The sequence below is a fragment of the Dromaius novaehollandiae genome, chromosome 1 (genome assembly GCF_036370855.1).
Source record: "Dromaius novaehollandiae isolate bDroNov1 chromosome 1, bDroNov1.hap1, whole genome shotgun sequence".
Classification (NCBI taxonomy): Eukaryota; Metazoa; Chordata; class Aves; order Casuariiformes; family Dromaiidae; genus Dromaius; species Dromaius novaehollandiae.
In genome coordinates, this window is record NC_088098.1 from 23,280,545 (window position 1) to 23,299,634 (window position 19,090).

The 19,090-nt window shown below is 53.8% G+C and overlaps 2 protein-coding genes and 2 long non-coding RNA genes across 4 annotated transcripts; all 4 read left to right on the forward strand.

Annotated features, from left to right (window-relative positions):
- Positions 1-3,021: 3,021 nt before the first annotated feature.
- On the forward strand, positions 3,022-6,870 carry LOC135327229 (ankyrin repeat domain-containing protein 7-like; the record flags this gene model as incomplete). The annotated part of the gene is made up of 6 exons (XM_064505377.1): positions 3,022-3,382; positions 4,638-4,752; positions 4,995-5,168; positions 5,262-5,368; positions 6,111-6,248; positions 6,789-6,870. Coding segments are annotated over exons 1-6 (819 nt in total), but the record flags the coding sequence as incomplete, so codon positions are not given.
- Positions 6,871-6,897: 27 nt separating this feature from the next.
- On the forward strand, positions 6,898-8,266 carry LOC135328279 (uncharacterized). The gene is made up of 4 exons (XR_010389104.1): positions 6,898-6,937; positions 7,401-7,434; positions 7,533-7,605; positions 8,188-8,266. It is a non-coding gene; the product is annotated as an uncharacterized LOC135328279 (long non-coding RNA).
- A 1,208-nt stretch (positions 8,267-9,474) lies between these two features.
- Positions 9,475-11,209, forward strand: LOC135327555 (uncharacterized). The gene is made up of 4 exons (XR_010387869.1): positions 9,475-9,532; positions 9,967-10,020; positions 10,139-10,222; positions 11,042-11,209. It is a non-coding gene; the product is annotated as an uncharacterized LOC135327555 (long non-coding RNA).
- Positions 11,210-14,324: 3,115 nt separating this feature from the next.
- Positions 14,325-18,153, forward strand: LOC135327230 (ankyrin repeat domain-containing protein 26-like). Its single transcript, XM_064505378.1, has 6 exons — positions 14,325-14,405; positions 15,034-15,111; positions 15,691-15,803; positions 16,283-16,424; positions 17,026-17,307; positions 17,848-18,153. Exons 3-6 carry the CDS (start codon positions 15,712-15,714, stop codon positions 18,151-18,153), a joined length of 822 nt encoding a protein of 273 aa, XP_064361448.1. The 5' UTR covers positions 14,325-14,405; positions 15,034-15,111; positions 15,691-15,711.
- Positions 18,154-19,090: the final 937 nt, after the last annotated feature.

Genomic DNA, 19,090 nt, shown 5'->3' on the forward strand with positions numbered 1-19,090 from the left:
AGGCTGCATCTGGCGTAGTGTGTCCCGTTCTGGGCTCTGCAGTAGAAGAGAGAGATGGAGCTACTGGAGCAAGTCCAGCGAAGGGCTACTAAGATGATTATGGGCCTGGAGTTTTTCTCATATGAGGAAAGGCTGCGAGAGCTGGCATTGTTCTGCCTGGAGAAGAGAAGACTGAGGCGGGATCTTACCAATGTTTATAAATATCTGAAGGGAGGGTGTAAGGAAGATGGGGTCAGACTTTTTTCAGTGGTGCCTAGTGGTAGGATGAGAGGCAAAGGGCAGAAACTGAAACACAGTTGCATCTGAACATAAGGAACGACTTTTTTACGGTGAGGATGACCGAGTACTGGAACAGGTGGCCCAGAGAGATTGTGGAGTCTCCATCCTTGGAGATGTTCAAAAGCCATCTGGATGGGGCCCTGCGCAACGTGCTTCAGGTGATCCTGCATGGTTTTACAAAGGAGGAAACCATGCCTGACCAACCTGAGAGCCTTCTACGACAAAGCGACAAACTCTCTGGCCAAGGGCAGAGCAGGGGAGAGCGTTTATCTTGCCTTCAGCAAGGCTGCCAGCACTGTCTCCCCTAACATCCTCCTAGACAAACTGATGAAGTTCAGGCAAGGTAAGTGGAGGATGAGGTGGCACATGCAGTGAAGGGCCACAAAGATGATCAGGGGCTTGGAGCACCTGCCCTGCCTGGAGAGGCTGCGAGAGCTGGGCCTGCTCAGCCTGAAGAAGAGGCGGCTCCGGGGGCATCTTACTCTGTATAAATAAATCCCTGTGGGAATACCTGATTGGGGTGGGGGGGGTGGTGAAGAAGGCAGAGCCAGGCTCTTCTCAGTGGTGCCCAGGAAAGGCCAGGAAGCAATGGGCACAAACTGAAATAGGGGAAACTCCATTTAAACATAAGGAAAGCTTCTTTTGTGGGGAGGGTGGTCCGGGAGCGGCCAGGGCCGGCTGCTCCAGCAGGGATGGGGAGCCGGGAGCTGAGGGTGGTGACGTGGCTACCAGGGCAGGGGCCTCGCCAGCCAAGGCCCAGCCCCACCGTAGGCAAGTGAGGGAGCAGGGCAGTCTCAGCGGTGGCAGCCAGGCTCAGCCGGCAGCCCCGGTCGCCAGGGAAGTTAGAGCTGGTGCAGCAGGTCCGAGGTCGGGCCAGGAAGTCAGAGCGCAGGTTGGGTTGGGGTTCAGGCCAGCGCTGGTAACCAGCCCCCGGCACAGGCTGCTCAGGGCCTGTTAGTGCCCAGAGAGGGGCTGGAGCCTCCATCCTCGGAGACACTCAAACCCCGGCTGCACACAGCCCTGAGCAACCTGCTCTGCATGAGCCTGCTTGCAGCAGGGGCCTGGCCCAGAGCACCTCCCGCAGCCCCTCCCGACCTCAGCCCTCCCGTGACTCTGCAATTGCAGCGCTGAAGCCCGGCGGGAAGCCTCATCCATCTCAGCAACAGCTCAGCAGGCTCCTCTGCCAACGCACCGGCAACAAGGAGAACCTAAACACCGTTTTCTGTACTCAGCAGCAAAGGAGCCAGGACAAAGGGCGCCAGGGCCTCAGGAAGGGCAGCGCTCTGCAAACCCTCGCAGGAGCAGCAGTCACAGGCCGCTCCAGGCCCAAACAAGCGCGGCCTCAAGGCAGGAGAGCGGAGGCAAGGGCCCTCTCGCCAGGCATCGCTGCACCCAAATTCTCCCGCTCCTCAAGGCGAAGAACTGCTCAGGGAGGCTCTGTCGCAATCGTCTCTGCCTTCACGGCTACGAGAGGGGAGCCGGGAGCTGCAGGAACCAAGAAAACACCAGGAGCCCCAAATCCCCAAGCCTCCATTTACAAACAGGAGGAGCAGCAGTGAAAGCCTGGCAAGAAGGGCCCAAACCGAGGAACAGCAGTAGCAGCTGAGGTGTTTGAAGAAACCACGTTGCCTGCTTTCTGGAGCCTTTGCGGGGATCAGTGTGTTTCTATTTCCCCGGAGCCGCCGGGCGCCCACAGGGGCGTGCGCAGTTCGCTAGCAGACTTTCAGCCGGGCTGGCCAGCGAGCAGGCGGCCCCAGCTCTGGGCACAGGCAGCGGGCAGGCTGAGAGGCCGAGCTGACGCTGCCAGGAGCTGCAAGCGCAGGGGTGCTGGCGAGTCTGCAGAGCTGAGGGAGCGCGTTTCTGTGCGCGCGTGAACCTCCAGCACCCGGAAAGGAGGCTGCACGTCCTCTGCTACTGGGGCCTCGCCTGGATGCAAGCACAGGCGCTGCCTTGGGGCAGTGTCACGTCCCACCTACAAGGGGGGGAGGGTGACCCAGGTTTGCAAATCCCCTCGGTATGGATTGAGGGCGAAACGGCACTCAAGGTCCGTTCATACACATCAACCTTAATGGAACAAATATTCGGCGGACATTGGTCCTCTAACAATTATACCTGCCTCAGCTCTGCGGCTTTATGGGGAACCAAGGTGGCCTTAACTGTGTGAAAAGGAAAGCAAGCCCGAAAGCAAGCAAGAGAGTGAGAGCGAATCGCCAGTTGTGGATCCAGCACTGGACCTGCCAACAGCAGTGTTCAGTGTAGAGAGAAACCACCCACCCAGGGCTCCTACGTGCGCCTGTTTTTTTGTGCCAGCTCCTGGGCTTCTGGAACCTTCTCTCAGCCCAGTCTCAGGAGTGGCTGAGACACACGTCGGCTCAGGGCAGTGGCACCAATGAGCCAAGGGGAGTGAGCCTGGGACCCTCCCTGGGGCTCTGGTCCCAGGAGCAGCTGCTCGAGTTCACAGTGCTGTTACTTGGGCCTCGTCCCCTACAGGGAGGGAACCCCCAGCGCCGGAGCCCTGCGAGGCGCTCCCAGCGCCGCCCCCCGCCCCGGCCGCGCCCCGCAGGCGGCGGCAGCGCCGACTCGCCGCCGGCCCGCCCGGAGCCCCGCCCCCGCGGCGTCACGCGGCGCCCTGTGACGCCCCCGAGCGCCCTCGCCGCGGCTGTTGCGCATCGGCCTCTGGAGGCAGCGCCCTCAGCGTGTGGCCGCTGCTGCCGCAGCACCGGCGCGTCCTCACTGGGCGCCTCTCTCGGAGCCTCGCTGCGCCCTGCCCTCGGCCCCGGCCCCGGCCCCGGCCCGGGGACTGCGAGCCCGGTGCCCCCAGCCCCGCGGCCCACCGGGGCTCGGCTCCTCTGCCCCCGCCCGAGGCGGGGCCGTGTCCGTGTCTGCGTCCCTGCTGCAGCATGAAGAGGCTCCTGGGGCTCTTCGGCAAGGGGCCGCCTGCGCGCGGCAGCGCTTCCCTGCCCTGCATGGGCGCCGCCTACGAGCTCCGCGAGAATGAGCTGGGCAAGCTGCACCGCGCGGCCGCCAGCGGCGACCTGGCGCAGGTGCGGCGGCCACGGTGGCTGCTGAGACCCGGCCTCAACGGGCGGGACCAGGCGAAGCGGTGAGGGGGGCGGTGGCGCCCGCGGGCCGGGCTCTGGGCGGTGCCGCGAGCGTGGGGGCGGCGCGAGGGGCGGCCGCGAGGGCCGGGCCGCGGCGGCGGTGCCGGCTGTGGCCGCGGCGGCGGGCGGAGGGGGCGGCGGCGGCGGCGGCCCGGCCGCGTGCCCGGAGGCGCCGGCGCAGCTGCGAGGCTGCGGCGGGCCCGTGCTGCCGGCAGAGAGGTCTCCTTTGCTGGGCGAGGCGAGGCGAGGCGAGGCTGAGGAGGGCGGAAACGAGGGGGCAGGTTTTGCGAGCGGCCTCTCCCGCAGCGTCGCCTGTGCTGCCTGCGTGGCAGCAGCCCTCTCGAGGTGCTCGCGGGATCCTTCGTAGCCGCGTCGGCTGCGGTGGTTTGAGCTGAGGCGTTTGGCAGTTTGAAGGGCCTCCTGTCTTCCAGGCGCGGCACAGCACGGCACGGCTTTGCCTGGAAGGAAGGCAGGAAGTGCCGTTTCCTTCAGCTGGTGAGGGCTGGTGGAAAGGCAGTCGTGCTCCCTCGGGGTGGACGCTGTGTGAGAAGGGCAGTCACAGCTGGGGGCAAGACAGAGGGCTGCTCTGCTGCTGTCGGCATGACAGGGTCGAGGGGGAAGGTTTCTGCTCTCTGGTTTGCCAGGTGTTGCCGAGGGCCCTTGGGAGTGAGCGCGTCCTCGTGTTTGCTGCAGTAGTAAGCTCGGGGGAAGGAGAGAAGGCACGAATTCCCGAAAAGCACAGCGCGGGGCTGATGTGATGGTGTCCTGCAACCCATCTCCTTAGCCTCTGGCACGGTGTTGTCACGTGAGCGATGCTGGCGGAAGCTCGAGGTTCCCTTGCCGCAGGCTTAAGGCGCCCGAGCCTTGGTCGTCCTTGCTGGGCGGTGTGCGTAGTGCTGCTGGAGGCAGCGGCCAGTTGCCTGGGCAGAGGGATGGAGGGCAGCAGTTTCAGAGCGGCAGCCTGAGGCTGTGCGGGAAGAATCCTGTGCCTGGGCGCAGGACTGCGTCCGCAGGGAGCCGGGTGCGGAGCGGAGTGAACGTCGTCTTCATAAACGAGTGGGGGGGGTGAGGTGGATGTTTCCTAGCCGGTCTCTGCCTTTGGGCGTGCAACTGCCGTCATTGCTGAAGGGATGAGAAACTTTTTCTAAGCTTGTTTTTTGGAACCGGAAAGCAGTGGCCCTACACACGTGACATAGGCAGGAGCGGTCTCTTCAGCTTTCTCTCTGTCTGTGTTAATGTAATATATTTACTTTTTAGGACACCTCTGCATCTTGCTTGCGCTAATGGACATGCGGAGGTTGTTTCGTACTTAGTAGAGAGGAAGTGCAAGCTCAATCCTCGTGATAATTTTGAGAGATCGCCACTGATGAAGGTACGTGGAGTATGTGATGCTGTTGTAGGTAGGACTTAGAAGTTAAGCACTGAGCGATCCATCTCTTGGGTGATTCGTGACCTGGGTATGGGTGGAGATCGCGTTGTGCTTGGTGCCGAATAGGCATCCGGTACCTAATCTTTGACCGCGTTCTTGTTTTCTGAGGTTGGCAAGCGGTGGGAGTTGTGACAGAGGGAAACGTAGTTGCTGGAAATGTTTCTTTTTCCCGGTGTTGTTTCCAGGCGGTACAGTGCCAGCAAGAACAATGTGTCGCCATTCTGCTAGCGCATGGTGCCGACCCTAATCTTGCAGATGCTCTCGGCAACACTGCCCTTCACCTCGCTGCCCTTGCTCCTAACACCTCTCTAGCAGGGCAGTTACTGGAGCACAATGCCCATATTGATGCGCAGAATAAGGTAAGCGTAGAATGTGGGTAAGGCGTCTCTTGGAAAGCAAAAGTTGCTTCACTTCTCTGTGTTTTTCTAACTGGGGGGGATTTATGCTTTCAGGTGGGATACACGCCCCTCGCTCTTGCCGTGTCCGAGCATCACAAAGAGATGGTGGAGTTCCTGCTTAGAAAAGGAGCTGACGTGCACACTCGAGATCAGCCTGAAAGGTGAAGGGCTCGTCACAACAGGGTGTGGGTCTCCTGAGTATTCTTCAAGTTTGACTGAGGAGAGGCGTGGGCGTGAGCCTCTAAAAGGCACAAGTAGCCACAGAGAAGCAGTTCCCTCTGCGTGGCTTTTGAAAAGTGCTCTGCGCTTGGCTGCTGTCATGCCTCACTGGACGCCTTCCGCCTTGAGGACTGCCAGAAAGCATTGTGTCTGGTCGCCACGAGGCAGGGAACTTGCCGTTAGTTCGGCAGCATTGCTGTTAGGCAGGAGCGGGTTTTTACAGCCCAGGCGTAGTTGGTATGTAAATGCTGTCTCGCGGGCAGCGTTGTCTCTCTGTCCTGACACTCGCTTTGACAACGGGTGCGCATTGAGACGAGAGAGGTTCCAAGTGGATGTGAGGAGAATCTTCTTTGCCGTGAGGACGGTGACATGTCGGAACGGGTTGCGCGAGGAGGTTGTGCAGCCTCCCTGCTTGGCGGCTTGGAAGACCAGACCGAGTAAAGCGCTGAGCAACCCGGTGTGGCCTCGTAGCTGCACGTGCTTTGGGGTGGTGTTTGGCCGCGAGCGGTCTCGAGGCCCCTTCCGACCCGAGTTCTCCTGTGCTTCCGTGTAGTTGGCTTTGCTTTCCTTCTGCCTGTGGGAAAGGGGGAAGTAGTTGTTTGGGGAGCAAACAGGGATGAAAGTAATGGCAGTGAAACGTGTGTATCGGCTGATACATTTCCTCTCATCTTTTGGATGCTCTAGGACCCCTCTTATGCTTGCTGCTTCTGCTGGGGACATGAGCATCATAGAAGTTCTTCTTGGCTACAGTGCTGATCTTTCCCAGAAAGACATTCTGGGACGGACAGCAGAAGATTATGCTGCTACTTCTGGGCACGCTCAGTAAGTGCTTTAGGTCACCGTCAGAGTTGCTAAGTTGTCTGGATGTGCGTGTTGGCTTAAGGGCACGCTTGGTAACAGCAGCAAGGTTTAGTGATGCACGGAGACCTTTGCTGAAGCTGGGCGAGATGGAATCTTCTGGTACGTGTTGCTCCCGTGTCAAGTGTGAATTGGGAAATTTTCCTCGACTTCCACCCAAAATGCTCCGTTAGGTTTCAAGTTTGCAATGCTGAGCTCACGTCCGAGCAACGCAAAGTCTGAAAAGTGTGTCTTTGCCAAGTGAAGTGTATATAAGCCCCTGCCCAGACCAGCGCTTGACCCCAAATCTAGAGCTCATTTCTTCTCCCTTTCTCCTAGCCTGTATGGAGGGAAGCAGGAAAGAAGGGGGCCTGGGTGTGTGTAACTAGCATGTGTGTGCGACCTTACCAGTTGGCTCTGAATAGGCGTAGGATGGAGAATAAATGGCTATTTGTATTCTAGAAGCGGTGTATGCAAGGATGCTGCTGTTCTTAGTGACGGTATTTCCTTTCTTTCTGTACACAGTGTTAGTCAACACCTGGCAGACTGCACAGAGAAGAAAAATGCGGGAGAAGCTTCTGCAGGCGGCACAAGAGGCATGCCAGTGCTTAGCACGCCTCCTGGAGCAGAAGCTGCTGGCTTTGCATTGGGTGCCTGTGCTCTGGCTGGCGGAGGTAGGATCCCTAACCGTGGAGGAGCTGAGGAGGAAAATCCCCACGGCCTTTTCTTTTGGTGGCTTGTGTTGTTGAAGCTTATTGTGTTCAGCACTGACTTTGTGTGCTACTTCATCTGAGGCCTCCACTAAAGTTTTGTAAATGCGCTTCTGTGTTGCTGACTGGACCCATGTCTTGCGAGGCTGTGAGGGTGCTTCTATAATTAGTGTGTTAGCCGTCCATTCGGAGGGTTGTTGCCTGTTGGATTTCCCCATGTTTATAGACAGGGGCTTTCCTTTTTTTCTTAAAAAAAAAAAAAAAAAAAAAAAAAAATCGGTGGTTTGGGGCATGCTTTTGTTCGTGCTGTCTCGCATGGCTGTTTCACTCCAGGTAGGCCTGTGGAATTGTCCATGTTACATGCCTGTAGGCACTGTTGACATTCAAAGGTGCTAAGAATTAATCATGCCAATTGCTATTTGAACAGTGAGAGACGACATTTCGCATGGCTACTTTGTAAGGTGAGAGTTGAACAGTACCTTTTCCCAAATACTTTAACCTGCCTAAAAAGAGGAAAGACGGGAGAGAGACGCGGTCCTTCTTGCCTTTTCTTTTCAAGCCTGTTGGAGGAAGAGGAGAGTGATGACAGCCTTCCTGCTTGTGAGAAAGAAAGACGCTGTTTAGCTGCCAAGGTAAAGTGCCTCACCAGGCAACTTTTCCCACGAAACGACTGACTTGCAGGGAGGACCTGTCTGGATTTGAGCGAAAGCACGTTTCCAGGCAGGTGGTTTCCTCCCGCAAAGCGGTCTCCTGCCTGCACCCTTTCTGCTGCTGTGAGCTGTTTCCTGCAAGACTTGTAGCCGCAGCAGAGCATGCAGCAGTCTTGCTGTTGTGGGGGGAAAGAGCAGTAGGTGACAAGAAAAACGACCACATGGTTTTCCTCATCTGAGTCAGATTTCTAGACCGTGAAAGTTGATCAGCTCCTAGACTGCCTATTCTTTTGTCCTCCAGACCTTGCTCTTTGTTTCCAGTAACTTTGGTGATAGAATTGTGACGGATATGGAAGAAGGGCATTTATTGATCAAAATCTGCAGAAATGCTTCATGCCCTGGCTCTTCCTTCCTCCTTGTCAGGTTCCTCAAGTGTGCTTGGGGGGGCAGTTGCTCAAGCGGGTCTTTTTTTCTGCTGCCTGATGCGGATGGCATTCCAGGCTTGTGCGTGATCTCACACCGCCTGTTTCCCCTCTCTTTTTTCCTGTTTGTTTGTTTATCCAGATGAGGTGTTTGGCGTTGGGAGTGGGCTGTGATGAAGAATCCGATTCTGGTGCTGAAACCCCCCCTGTACTGCTGGAGATGCAGGCATGTTTGATTTTTAAGCGGGCTCTGTTTCTTTCAGTGACCTTTGAGAGACTGTCGCAGATGTTGTCTGTGAAGAGCTACTGCAGCCTAGTAAGATGTGATAGTGGTTTGAAGTGTGAAAGTGAGGAAAGAGAAGGAGGCTTGACTAAGGTTGTCTGAGAAGCAGGCAGCCGTTGGTTTTCCTTGGTGCAAAGGAGGGGGAAAGGGTGTGTGCGCTCCTGGCTGTTGTAACCTAGGTGAGGCCAGGGTCAGACTGTGTGCAGGCAGTGCTTGTCAGGGGCTTTGCAGAACTGGAGCAGGACGTTTGGGACGTTGGGTATTGCTGTCTACTCAAAGAGGTTCCTGAGGAAAAACCGCAGGCCTCGTAGAAGAGAAGTCAGAACTTTTCCCTGCGTGGGTGCCGAGAAGAGGAGTATTTTGGAAGGTGTGGATTGCCTGTGCAGAGGATGCTTGTTTCTGTTCTTTCTCACTCTTTTGGCTGGCCTCTTCTAGGAGGAGTCACCTGAAGGGGAGGGAGAGGAGGAGCACCAGCAGCCTCAAGTTGCGAATGCTGCAGAAGCCCCTGCTGGTGTGAGAGGTGAGTTAATAAACATTGATCCCCTTTGTTTCTTTGCTAGTTGTGCTGCGTCAGTGAACGGAAGTGGTGATCTGCTTGTGAGATGGTGCAGCCCCCAGTTTTCCCCTTGCCAGCCAGTGCTGGGGGGAAGGTTGAGGGTAGGGAAAGTCAACTGTGGGAGATGTTCTGTGGTAGTGCTGGAGTGCAAGGAGCGTTGCTCCTTGGTGACTTCCTGCACATGTGAGGATGTTTTGGCTAGTGCTTTGAGGGTTCCTCTTCTACCGTGCAAAGGGATTGTGAGTGCCAAACTCTGGAGCCCTAGTTTGGAGGGGAGATGCCCCCAAACCTCCCTACTCCAGGACTCTGGCATGCCAGAGCCTCGTTTGGATGCTACCCGACCATCTGTTGAGTGTTTATTGTAGCCGTGGGAGGTGTCATGCTGAGCTTGGGCATCTTCTGCTGCAAAGAAGGACCTGGGAAGCGTCGAGAGCACCTTGGTGGGGCTGGGGGGGGAATGACAGTGCTGTTTTTCCTCTGTAGTTGAAGGGTTATCCGACTCATGGCTGCAGGGCTTGCCTGACGGGGGGGGAGCAGCAGAGTGAAAGAAGGACTCGTGGTGTGTCATTTCTCCCTTCCTTTGTAGGTGTTACGTCGGCAGCAGGAGTGAAGCAGGAGGAAGACAGGGACTTTCCTTCGTTTTCTGAGGTGCTTTCAGTGAGAGGCGCAGTGGGGTCCTCGGGTCCCCGTGGGGGGAACTGCTTGGGAGCTTGTTTAGGACATGGGCCCTAGCGCTGATGAGGCTCAGTACCCCTTTGGCTGCTTCTGCCATGTGTCTGCTCCTGTGAACTTGAGCAGCTTCTGCTCTGTGCAAGCTGTTCAGTCAGGACTGTGCCTAAGTAGGGTCTGCTGATGTCCTAGGTCTCATAGGAACTGGCCTTTGAATGTGATTTCCAGTGTAACACTGAAAGAGTACAGATTCTGGCTCTGCAAGTGCTTGGGAGGGTTGCTGCTTCTTTGCCACGGTACCCAATGAAATGAGTGTTTTTGGAACCGTGCAGCCAAGCAGTAAGCACAACAAAAAAAATCAGTGTAGGCTTGGAGCACTGTTTTGGGTTCTGAAAGGCCTGTTATACTTCCAGAGCCTGCCTGCCTTGACGGCATGCGTGAGTGCAGAACCAGCAGTGAAACGGCAGGTAATGCTTAAGTGACGATCCAAGTCGTGCTTGGGTATGACACCTGCAGCTTGATGCTGAAGTGTTTGTGGAAACTCCTTGCCCCACTCTCTGCTTGTTTGTGTTCTCACTCAACCAGGTGTCCGCAGATGCGAGAGAGAAGCGTGCAGGACACGAGGCTGCTGCCACACGAACAGATACAGATTTCCAGTACGACGGACAGGTGACTGTGTTAAAGACCCGTGAAGATGTTAGTGTAAAGGGAGCTGTTATTCCCAAATGAGTGCAGGAGGGAGACTGCAGAGAGTAGCAGATTCCAGATATACTTCAGAAGTATTGCAGAATTCATTTCTTTCCCTTTGTGAAATGGAAGAACTGCGCAAAGGACGAAAGCCCTGGGTTGGAAGTAGGAAGCCCTGGCTTTGATGGTCAGAGTAATATCTGCAGTCAGACCCTAGCTCTTGCTGTGCAGGACAGCACATTTTGCATTGTCTTAAAAGAGAAGAAAAACTGCTCAAGCCCACTAATACTAAGCCCTTTTTTAATGAATTAGGAAACAGCAACCCTCGTGAAGAGATGCCAACAGATTAGATGTCCTCAGGTGACCAGGATAGCTAGAGGTCTTCAGTTGTGCAGGCGCCTGCTGGTGGTGGGCAAAATTGCTTATCTTTGAGCTCACTCTGAAGACTGATGCAGTGAGTGAAAGGAAGAACGTAGTCCGTGTTCCTACCCTTTTCTTCATACGCATGTAACTAGTTCATTAGGGTATGGCCAGAGAGCTACAGCAGGAGGTTGCTGATGCTTCCCGTGGAGGAGTGACCACATGGGCGCTAGGAGCATCACGAGTCATTGAAAGAGTAGGCCTGGTGTTCCGGCGTTGTTTACGGCCGCCCGTAGGAAATTGAGATGGGGATGGGAGAGGCCAGTATGAAAGAGGATGAAGCAGCAGGGTTTTGGAGAGACGACTTGAGAGTCGAAGCAGTCGCCTTGTCTGTACGGAAAACGCAGCTGACTCGCGTGGGTCCTGGTTGTGGTTTTACAGTTGCAGGAGTCGGAAGAACAGCGTGTTCAGTCCGAGCGTTGTGCTCAGGACTTGAAGACGGCCCTGGAAAAGAAACAAAGAGAAGTGGTAGCTGTTTCCCAGCAACTGCAAGACCTTCTGGAAGCCTCCTCAGGAACTGTTAGCCTAAAACCTCTGGAAGAACGAGTGGGACGGTAAGGAACTGTCACGGTGAAGCAAGGCTTTGCTTTCTGGGACAGTGTAAAAGCAACAGGATTACCTTGCTGCATCACAGCAAGTTAATGCACAATTCTGAGAGAAGCTTTTGCTTTAGATGATGTTATTTCCCACTGTTGTGTCAGTATTTGTGCTCTTGTGTCTTCCCATAACGAGACCTGTGTTTCTTTTCAAGGCTTGAACTTGCAAACGCCAGCCTGGAAGGCAGAGTCCAGCAACAGACTGCTAGAATCAAAGTTCTTCAGAAAGAGCTGCGTGGCTCTGCCTCTGTAAGCCAGTCATGACTTTTGTTTTCCTGAGCTCCTGAGGCTAGCTCTGTGTGTGGGGGGGGAAATTTTCAGAAGAGATTGTCCTGGGGAGCCTAGGGGAAGTCATTTCCTGCAGCCTGCAGGTGATTGGCTGCAGTTGGTCCATTCCCAGGCTCTCTGGTTTTGAGAGTTTTCATGGGGCGCTCTGCTGCGTCCTACTTAACACTGTCTGAGGTAAAGGTTGGACACTGGTGTGCTGGCTTGAATGTTTGCTGCTTTATACCCGTCGTGGTGCTTAAGCCATCAGGCAGCCGCGCTTCAGGGGTTCCTGCCTTAAAGGCATTCTGCAGGTTAGCTTGTGGAATTGCCTTGGTGCCAAGCGCTTTGTCGCCGAGCCCTAACTGGCATCCTCGGACTGTGGCAAGAGTTCCGTTGCCCGGCCTCTGAGCACCTTCCCTGTTTAGTGGCTATGGATTCCTTGGCTGGAAGGTGTAAATCTGTAAAGCAACTTGAGGAACTCCAAAGATGCGCAGCTGCAACTAATGAAGGAATCCCACATTGCTAGGCAGTGTTATTTTCGGTGTGCTTGGTCTGAGTTGGTGGAGACAAGCCTTCAGTGAGGAGGAACTGCTTAGGCTCTGCAGAATGGCTGCTCCTTGGCATCTTGGTGTGTGTTGTTTTCCGTGAAGAGGAGTCCCTGTGGTGTCATTTGTGGAACCCTGTACGATGCTGCCTGGGAATGTCCAGGCATCCCGAATTCAGGGGTTAATAGCAGCTGAAGCAAGGCGCTTTCATCTGGGGCCTGCACAAAGCAAGTGGTTGTCGTGCTCTGTCTAGTGAGCGAGGGTCCTTGGTCCTACAGCCCCCCGTAGTTGTGGTTAATTAGGGCTGAAGAGGTGTTGAAAATAACGAGATGTGCAAGTGTAATTGTGGGCTGTACTGCAGCTGGCCAGAGAAGAAGGCAGGCAGTCACAGTGCTTATCCTTGCCTTTGGTGAAGATGGCGGGGTTTTTGGATATCCCGTGGATGAAGAAGCTACTCCTGTCTTTGCTCATTGATGACCATTTGTATGCCTCACAGCTCTGCCTCACAGCTCTGCCTCAAACGGCCCAGGCAATGGTTGCTGACAATTTTAGGGCAGCCTCAAGCTAAGGCTGTTCTGCTCCCTGGAACAGGGAGGGGTAGATAGTACAGGAGTAAGGAGAGGGAGGAATGTTTGAGGCATGTCTTTTTGGCAATACCTCTTAAATGTGGTGTGAACTTCAGTGTGGCTTTTAATGCTTCTGTAGGTTCATAACTGCCTGGAGGACTTGATCACTGGCTTATGGACAAGGTGCATGCCTTTGGAGGAAGACCAAAATCAGCAGGTGCATCAATGGTTGCTGTGAATTCCTTCTTCCAGGCTATGACTATTTTGTGCGCAGGCAGCTCAACCATCCAGGAGTTCCCTGACAGTGAACTTTTCTGAGGACCGCTGCCCACTGATTGCTGAAGATCCCCCAGAAGCTTTAAATTAAGCGGTGCTCTCCACTGATGGGGATACATAAGTAACCCCTGCTAGTAGCGGGTGGCCTTCCCTTTTGTGGGGGAGACAGACTATAGGTGTATTGCAGAAATCATTTCTTTACCTTTGTGAAGTGGAAGACCTGCCCGAAGGCTGAAAGCCCAGGGTTGGAAGTAGGAAGCTCTGGCTTTGATGATCAGAGTAATACCTGCAGTCCAGCTATGGCTCTTGCCCTTGCATCAGAGCAGATTGTGCGTTATCTTAAAAAGGAAGGAAACGCTCAAGCCCACGCTCTCAGCGTCTCTTCCAAGAAGAGTAATACTGAGCTGTTTTTTACATATTGGGAAAGAGCAGCCCTCATGAAGAGATGCTGACAGATTAGATGTCTTCAGGTGGCCAAAATGGCTAGAGGTCTTTGGTTGTGCAGGCGCCTGCAGGTGGTGGGCAAAGCTGCTTATCTTTGAGTTCACTCTGAAGACTGATGTAGCGAGTGAAAAGAAGAACACATTCCATGCTCCTGCCCTCTTCTTCATGCTCATGTAACAATGTTTCCTTAGGCTATGGCCGGACAGCTTCCGGAGGAGATTGCCGATGCTCTTGAACAGCAGTCGCTTCCAGAAGGCTCGCTTGGAGTTACAAAGCTTTGTTGCGGTGAGCTGAAGGAAGACAAACTGCGGTTGCAGGAGGAACTGGACAGGGTTAAAGCCAAGGTAGGCAAAACCTGTAACTACATTAATAAATGCGTTGACATTGTTCTTCCCTGTAAATGAGGAAAAAGGACAAAGCAGTATTCTGAGTATTCTGAGCAGTATTCAGGATGGGGATGGGAGAGGCCAGTATGAAAGAGGATGAAGCAGCAGGGTTTTGGAGAGACGACTTGAGAGTCGAAGCAGTCGCCTTGTCTGTACGGAAAACGCAGCTGACTCGCGTGGGTCCTGGTTGTGGTTTTACAGTTGCAGGAGTCGGAAGAACAGCGTGTTCAGTCCGAGCGTTGTGCTCAGGACTTGAAGACGGCCCTGGAAAAGAAACAAAGAGAAGTGGTAGCTGTTTCCCAGCAACTGCAAGACCTTCTGGAAGCCTCCTCAGGAACTGTTAGCCTAAAACCTCTGGAAGAACGAGTGGGACGGTAAGGAACTGTCACGGTGAAGCAAGGCTTTGCTTTCTGGGACAGTGTAAAAGCAACAGGATTACCTTGCTGCATCACAGCAAGTTAATGCACAATTTTGAGAGAAGCTTTTGCTTTAGATGATGTTATTTCCCACTGTTGTGTCAGTATTTGTGCTCTTGTGTCTTCCCATAACGAGACCTGTGTTTCTTTTCAAGGCTTGAACTTGCAAACGCCAGCCTGGAAGGCAGAGTCCAGCAACAGACTGCTAGAATCAAAGTTCTTCAGAAAGAGCTGCGTGGCTCTGCCTCTGTAAGCCAGTCATGACTTTTGTTTTCCTGAGCTCCTGAGGCTAGCTCTGTGTGTGGGGGGGGAAATTTTCAGAAGAGATTGTCCTGGGGAGCCTAGGGGAAGTCATTTCCTGCAGCCTGCAGACGATCCGTTGTGGTGCTTACCCCTGAAGCGCAGCTGCCTGATGGCTTTCCTGCCTTAAAGGCATTCTGCAGGTTAGCTTGTGGAATTGCCTTGGTGCCAAGCGCTTTGTCGCCGAGCCCTAACTGGCATCCTCGGACTGTGGCAAGAGTTCCGTTGCCCGGCCTCTGAGCACCTTCCCTGTTTAGTGGCTATGGATTCCTTGGCTGGAAGGTGTAAATCTGTAAAGTAACTTGAGGAACTCCAAAGATGCGCAGCTGCAACTAATGAAGGAATCCCACATTGCTAGGCAGTGTTATTTTCGGTGTGCTTGGTCTGAGTTGGTGGAGACAAGCCCTCAACGAAGGGAGACTGCTGGATCACTGGAACTGGGGGTAGATTGTAAAGGAGTAGGGAGATGGAGAAATGTTTGTGGCACTTCTTTTTGGTAATACCCCTTAAATGAGGTGTGAGCTTCAGTCTGGAAAGTGTCAGCGTGCCTTTTTTGCTTTTTTTAATGCTTCCGTAGGTTCATAATCGCCTGGAGGACCTGATCACTGGCTTACGGACAAGACGCGTGCTTTCGGAAGAAGACCCAAGTCAGCAGGTACATCAATGGTTGCTGTGAATTTCTTCTTCTAGTCTTTCAGGTTTTGGGGGGAGTTGGGTGGGGGTGTGTGTGTGTGTGTGTGTGTGTGTGTGTGTGTGTGGGCAGCTAAACCGTCCAAGAGTTCTGTAATGGTGAACTCCTCCAAGGGCCGTTGCCTGCTGATGGCTGAAGCTCCTCCTGAAGCTTTAAATGAAGCCCTGCTCTCCACTGATGTGGCTACATAAGTACCCCCTGCTAGTAGCAGAGGGACTGAGGAAGCTGTTCTTCAGGGTCTTTTCCACCTTTTCCCCGTGAGCCCCTAGTAGCAGGTGGCCTTCCCTTTTGTGGGGGGGGACAGGACGGAGGGAGGTGGGGGGGCTGGCAGGCAACTGTTTCTGTCCCTCAGTATTGGCCTGTTCAGTGGGAAAACTGAAGTGCTGACCTTTACGTGGGCATTCTGTCCCCTGGAGTTCTGCGGCCTTGGGCTAGCAGAGAGAGACGTCCTGCAACATCTGTGTGAGGAACGCTGTCTGCACCTAATGCTTATAGATGCCATTACTGAGTTATGTGTGCCATTTCTTCTTTCTGTTTGGAAAGTGTGAGAGCAAAAGCAAGTCAATGAAGAAGCTGGTAGAGTGGAAGCGACCAGCAGAAGCCCGACTGGAGCAGGAAATGAGAAGAAACATGGAACTGCAGAAAGAATGCAACAGGTAAGTATGGGTTTTTAGTACTTGTAAGAAGTATGGACTAGGCTGGGAGTCAAGCTTTATTTAACTTGACCCTAAGACTATGAGGACGTAACAGTTTGTGAGCACCTTCAAGCCTTGCGTTAGATCTTGCAAGTGGCTTCTGTACGTGAGCGTACGGTTTTAGGTAGGTGGAAGTGCAGGCTGCCCTGCAGTTGTTGTGGGGAGAGAGGGAGGGCAGGCAGAAGTCCGTCACCTCTGTTTTCAGGCCAAGGGAGTACCTCCATGGGAGTAGATGAAATTTCGACCCTGCAAGTGATCTGTGGGAGGGAAATGATTTTTTTTCCCCTGGTTTGGGTTTGGGTTTTTGGGGGGTCCATAAGTCCTGGCCTGTCAGTCAGGTTACAAACAAGGTAAGCCCCATCCATGCTGCTTACCTAAGTGTATACGCAAAGGCTGACTGTCCCTGGGCTTCCTATTTTATGCGCTAATTTGCTGCACAGGTCCAGGAGGCTTCTTGAAAGAGCTATGAAGAAACTGAGGGCGTATGAGAGGCGAGAGAGTGAGTCCCAGTCGGATTTCCAGGGCGCAATGGAGGACACGCGTTCTGGAAGGGGCAGCGAAGTTGGTAGATTAAGAACAAAGGTGAGCTTTGGTTTGTTCGGGTTTTTTGCTGTTTTTGGAAGCCTGTATGATTTAATTCTGTTTCCTGTTGTTAATGATCTGGTGGCTGTGTTCCGAAGTGAGTGGATTTCCCCTGTGATCCCTGAAAATGCCTAACTAATCCTTTGGTAAGTGAAGAAGCGTTGCAATACCAGGGTGCTGGTGTGGGAAAGGTAAATTTCTGAGGAGCAAAGAGGAAGACGGAGTTTTAGTTGACCTTTGGGGCCTACTGAAACCTGGTACTTCCTGAAAGCGCTTGAAAACAAACTCCCGCTTTGATCTGGAAAGAACACGCCTTCTTCCTCCACTGCTTGAAAAGCTCCTTTCTGGAGCACTGTTGGCGAAGCTTTCAGTGTCACGGAAAGAAGAGGATGTGTCTCTTGTGAGTTCTGTCCTGAAGTAACCTGACTGTGTGACAAATATGTAACACTCCTCGCACCCCCTGTCCATCCAAAACGCCCCCTCCCCCCCCGATAGATATTGTTTCTGATGAAAGGAGAAGGTGTCCAGCTCTGTGGATATTTGGTTTCCTGTGAGCGTCTGAGGCTGAGGCTAAGTGAGTCTGTCCTTTCCCTGTCTACAGGTCCGTGAACTTTCCCACTGGCTGGCGACAGAGCGGAGAAGGTCGAGGCAGCTAGAAAAAGCAAATGAAGGCTTGCGCGAAGAGTTGGCTTGGCTGCATGGGAGCTGTGACAAACTGCGCAAGAGGAAGCAGCATCTGGAAGAAGAGGTGGTTGTCCTCAGGCGTCATTTAGAGGCCAAGATGATGGATCGCAGCCACGTAGAAGTCTATAAAAAGGAGGCTGAACAAAGAGCTGGGCGAGAGCTAAGGCAAAAACTGCAGGAAGTCAATCTCTTTCTGCAGGTAAACTTACTTCACCCTGGTATCTGTGGTCCAGTTGTGCCTTGTCATTCCTTCATTCTTTCCTGTTGTGATTTTTCAGTATTTCATGCTTCTGCCGTCAGGGCTGTGGGGTCATGGGCTCTTCACATCTTCAGGAGGTTGTTGAAGGGTGTGAGCTTGTTGAATGGTTGTCCTCAACCACTCTGAGATCCTGTGAATAATCTTCTCCACCCACGTAGGTCACTGGGGAATCGGGTAACAGCGCTAAGAGAAGAATTGCAAGGAGACTAGTGTCTTGCCGAGACAGAGGTTGCTTAGTCCCAGCTTTGACCGAAAACAAAGAAGTTGCGCTAAGAGTGTGTGTGCGTGTGTCTCTTTCCGCACAAAAAGGATTATGTAATGTGGTGCTTCTGGGTTTCGCCCTCCCTCGTTGAGGGAAGGGAGGAGGCACCGTTGCCTCCCTGAGTAAGGTTGTGCTCTTCCGGTTGGGGGTGTGATACAGACTGGGGGGAAAGTTCTCTTCTTCTCTCCTGGGGCTTGAAATTGCATGCTCTGCTTCAGACACAGGCAGCCACCCAGGACCGAGTGGAACGCATAAGAGCTGCTACTGAAGCTTCCACGGTAGGCCGACTGCAGCAGAGAATTAGGGATTTAGAAGATGAATTGGCTCTCACAAAACGCCTGCAGCGAGCCAGAGCTAATGTGGGGCTTGCGGAAGCTGGTGCTGCACATCGTCACGAGTGCTGCAGGAGCCGCTCTTTGACGACGAACCCCGTGGGCAATGCTTCCTCTGTGGCAGACCGAGTGGAAGCTCATATGGCTGAGGTAAGGCATTGTAAACCCATGTTATTCTCGAATTACCTTTAAAGAATATGAATAAGCTAGGTTCAGCTTTTAAGCTGAAAATGAGCATCATCAATGAGCATCCTAGCTCCAGGACACCCAATCCAGTAGTCTGAACGTGACTGCTGACCCTCACAATGCTGCAACCTCGGCAATACCTCTGGTCCGCGTGTGTCCCAGAATTAGCAGTCTGTGAGACAGCACGTTCCTCACAGAATGGTGAGCAGCGTATCACGAGGCTTGGGAACCGCATGGCAAGAGTTGGACAAGGGAGCGCATAATTCTTCACAGAATGCCCTGATCCGTTCCCTCCTTTGCACAGAGTGGAGGCAGGGGCAAGCTCTCCCCTTCCGTCTGTTTTATCCCTGAGAAGTATTCAGGCCCCTCTAATTCTAACGCAGTGCTGTGGTGCCCCCTGCGTACCAAGGGTCCTGTTTAAAGGACGTGTCGGCGTACCGTACCTGTACCCGTGCCGGTAATGTTCTGAAGTGGAGTTCCTAGGCTCTGAGCGTTGTCTCGTGGAGTCTCACAGGGTGATCCGGATGACTGCCCTCGGGCAACCCCCGCGGGTAAATAGTAAGTCAGCAGTGCTGTCTGAAAAAGAACCGTCAAGAGGTGACTGCTGCAAGGAAAGCCAGCTCGTTCTGGCCTGAGTCCTTTGGTAATGAGTAAATTAAGCAGCATTTTGGCTCTTCTCTGTGTCGGTATGTTGGTAGGTGAGCCTGTGTGTGTCTCAGAATTAGTGGTGATTCCCCCGGGGATTCAGCCTGAACTGCTTGCTCTCTACCTAAGCCCAGAAGCTGTATGCTCTCTGTTTGGACAGTCACTTCTAGATGTCCCGGCGTGCATCATGATGGAAAAAACCGCAGGCATCACGAGCCTTACCCGCTGTCAACAGTGTAAACGTGCTGCTTGTGCGCTTGTGGATAGATCTCTGACCTTCCCTGGTTGCTGTGAAGTC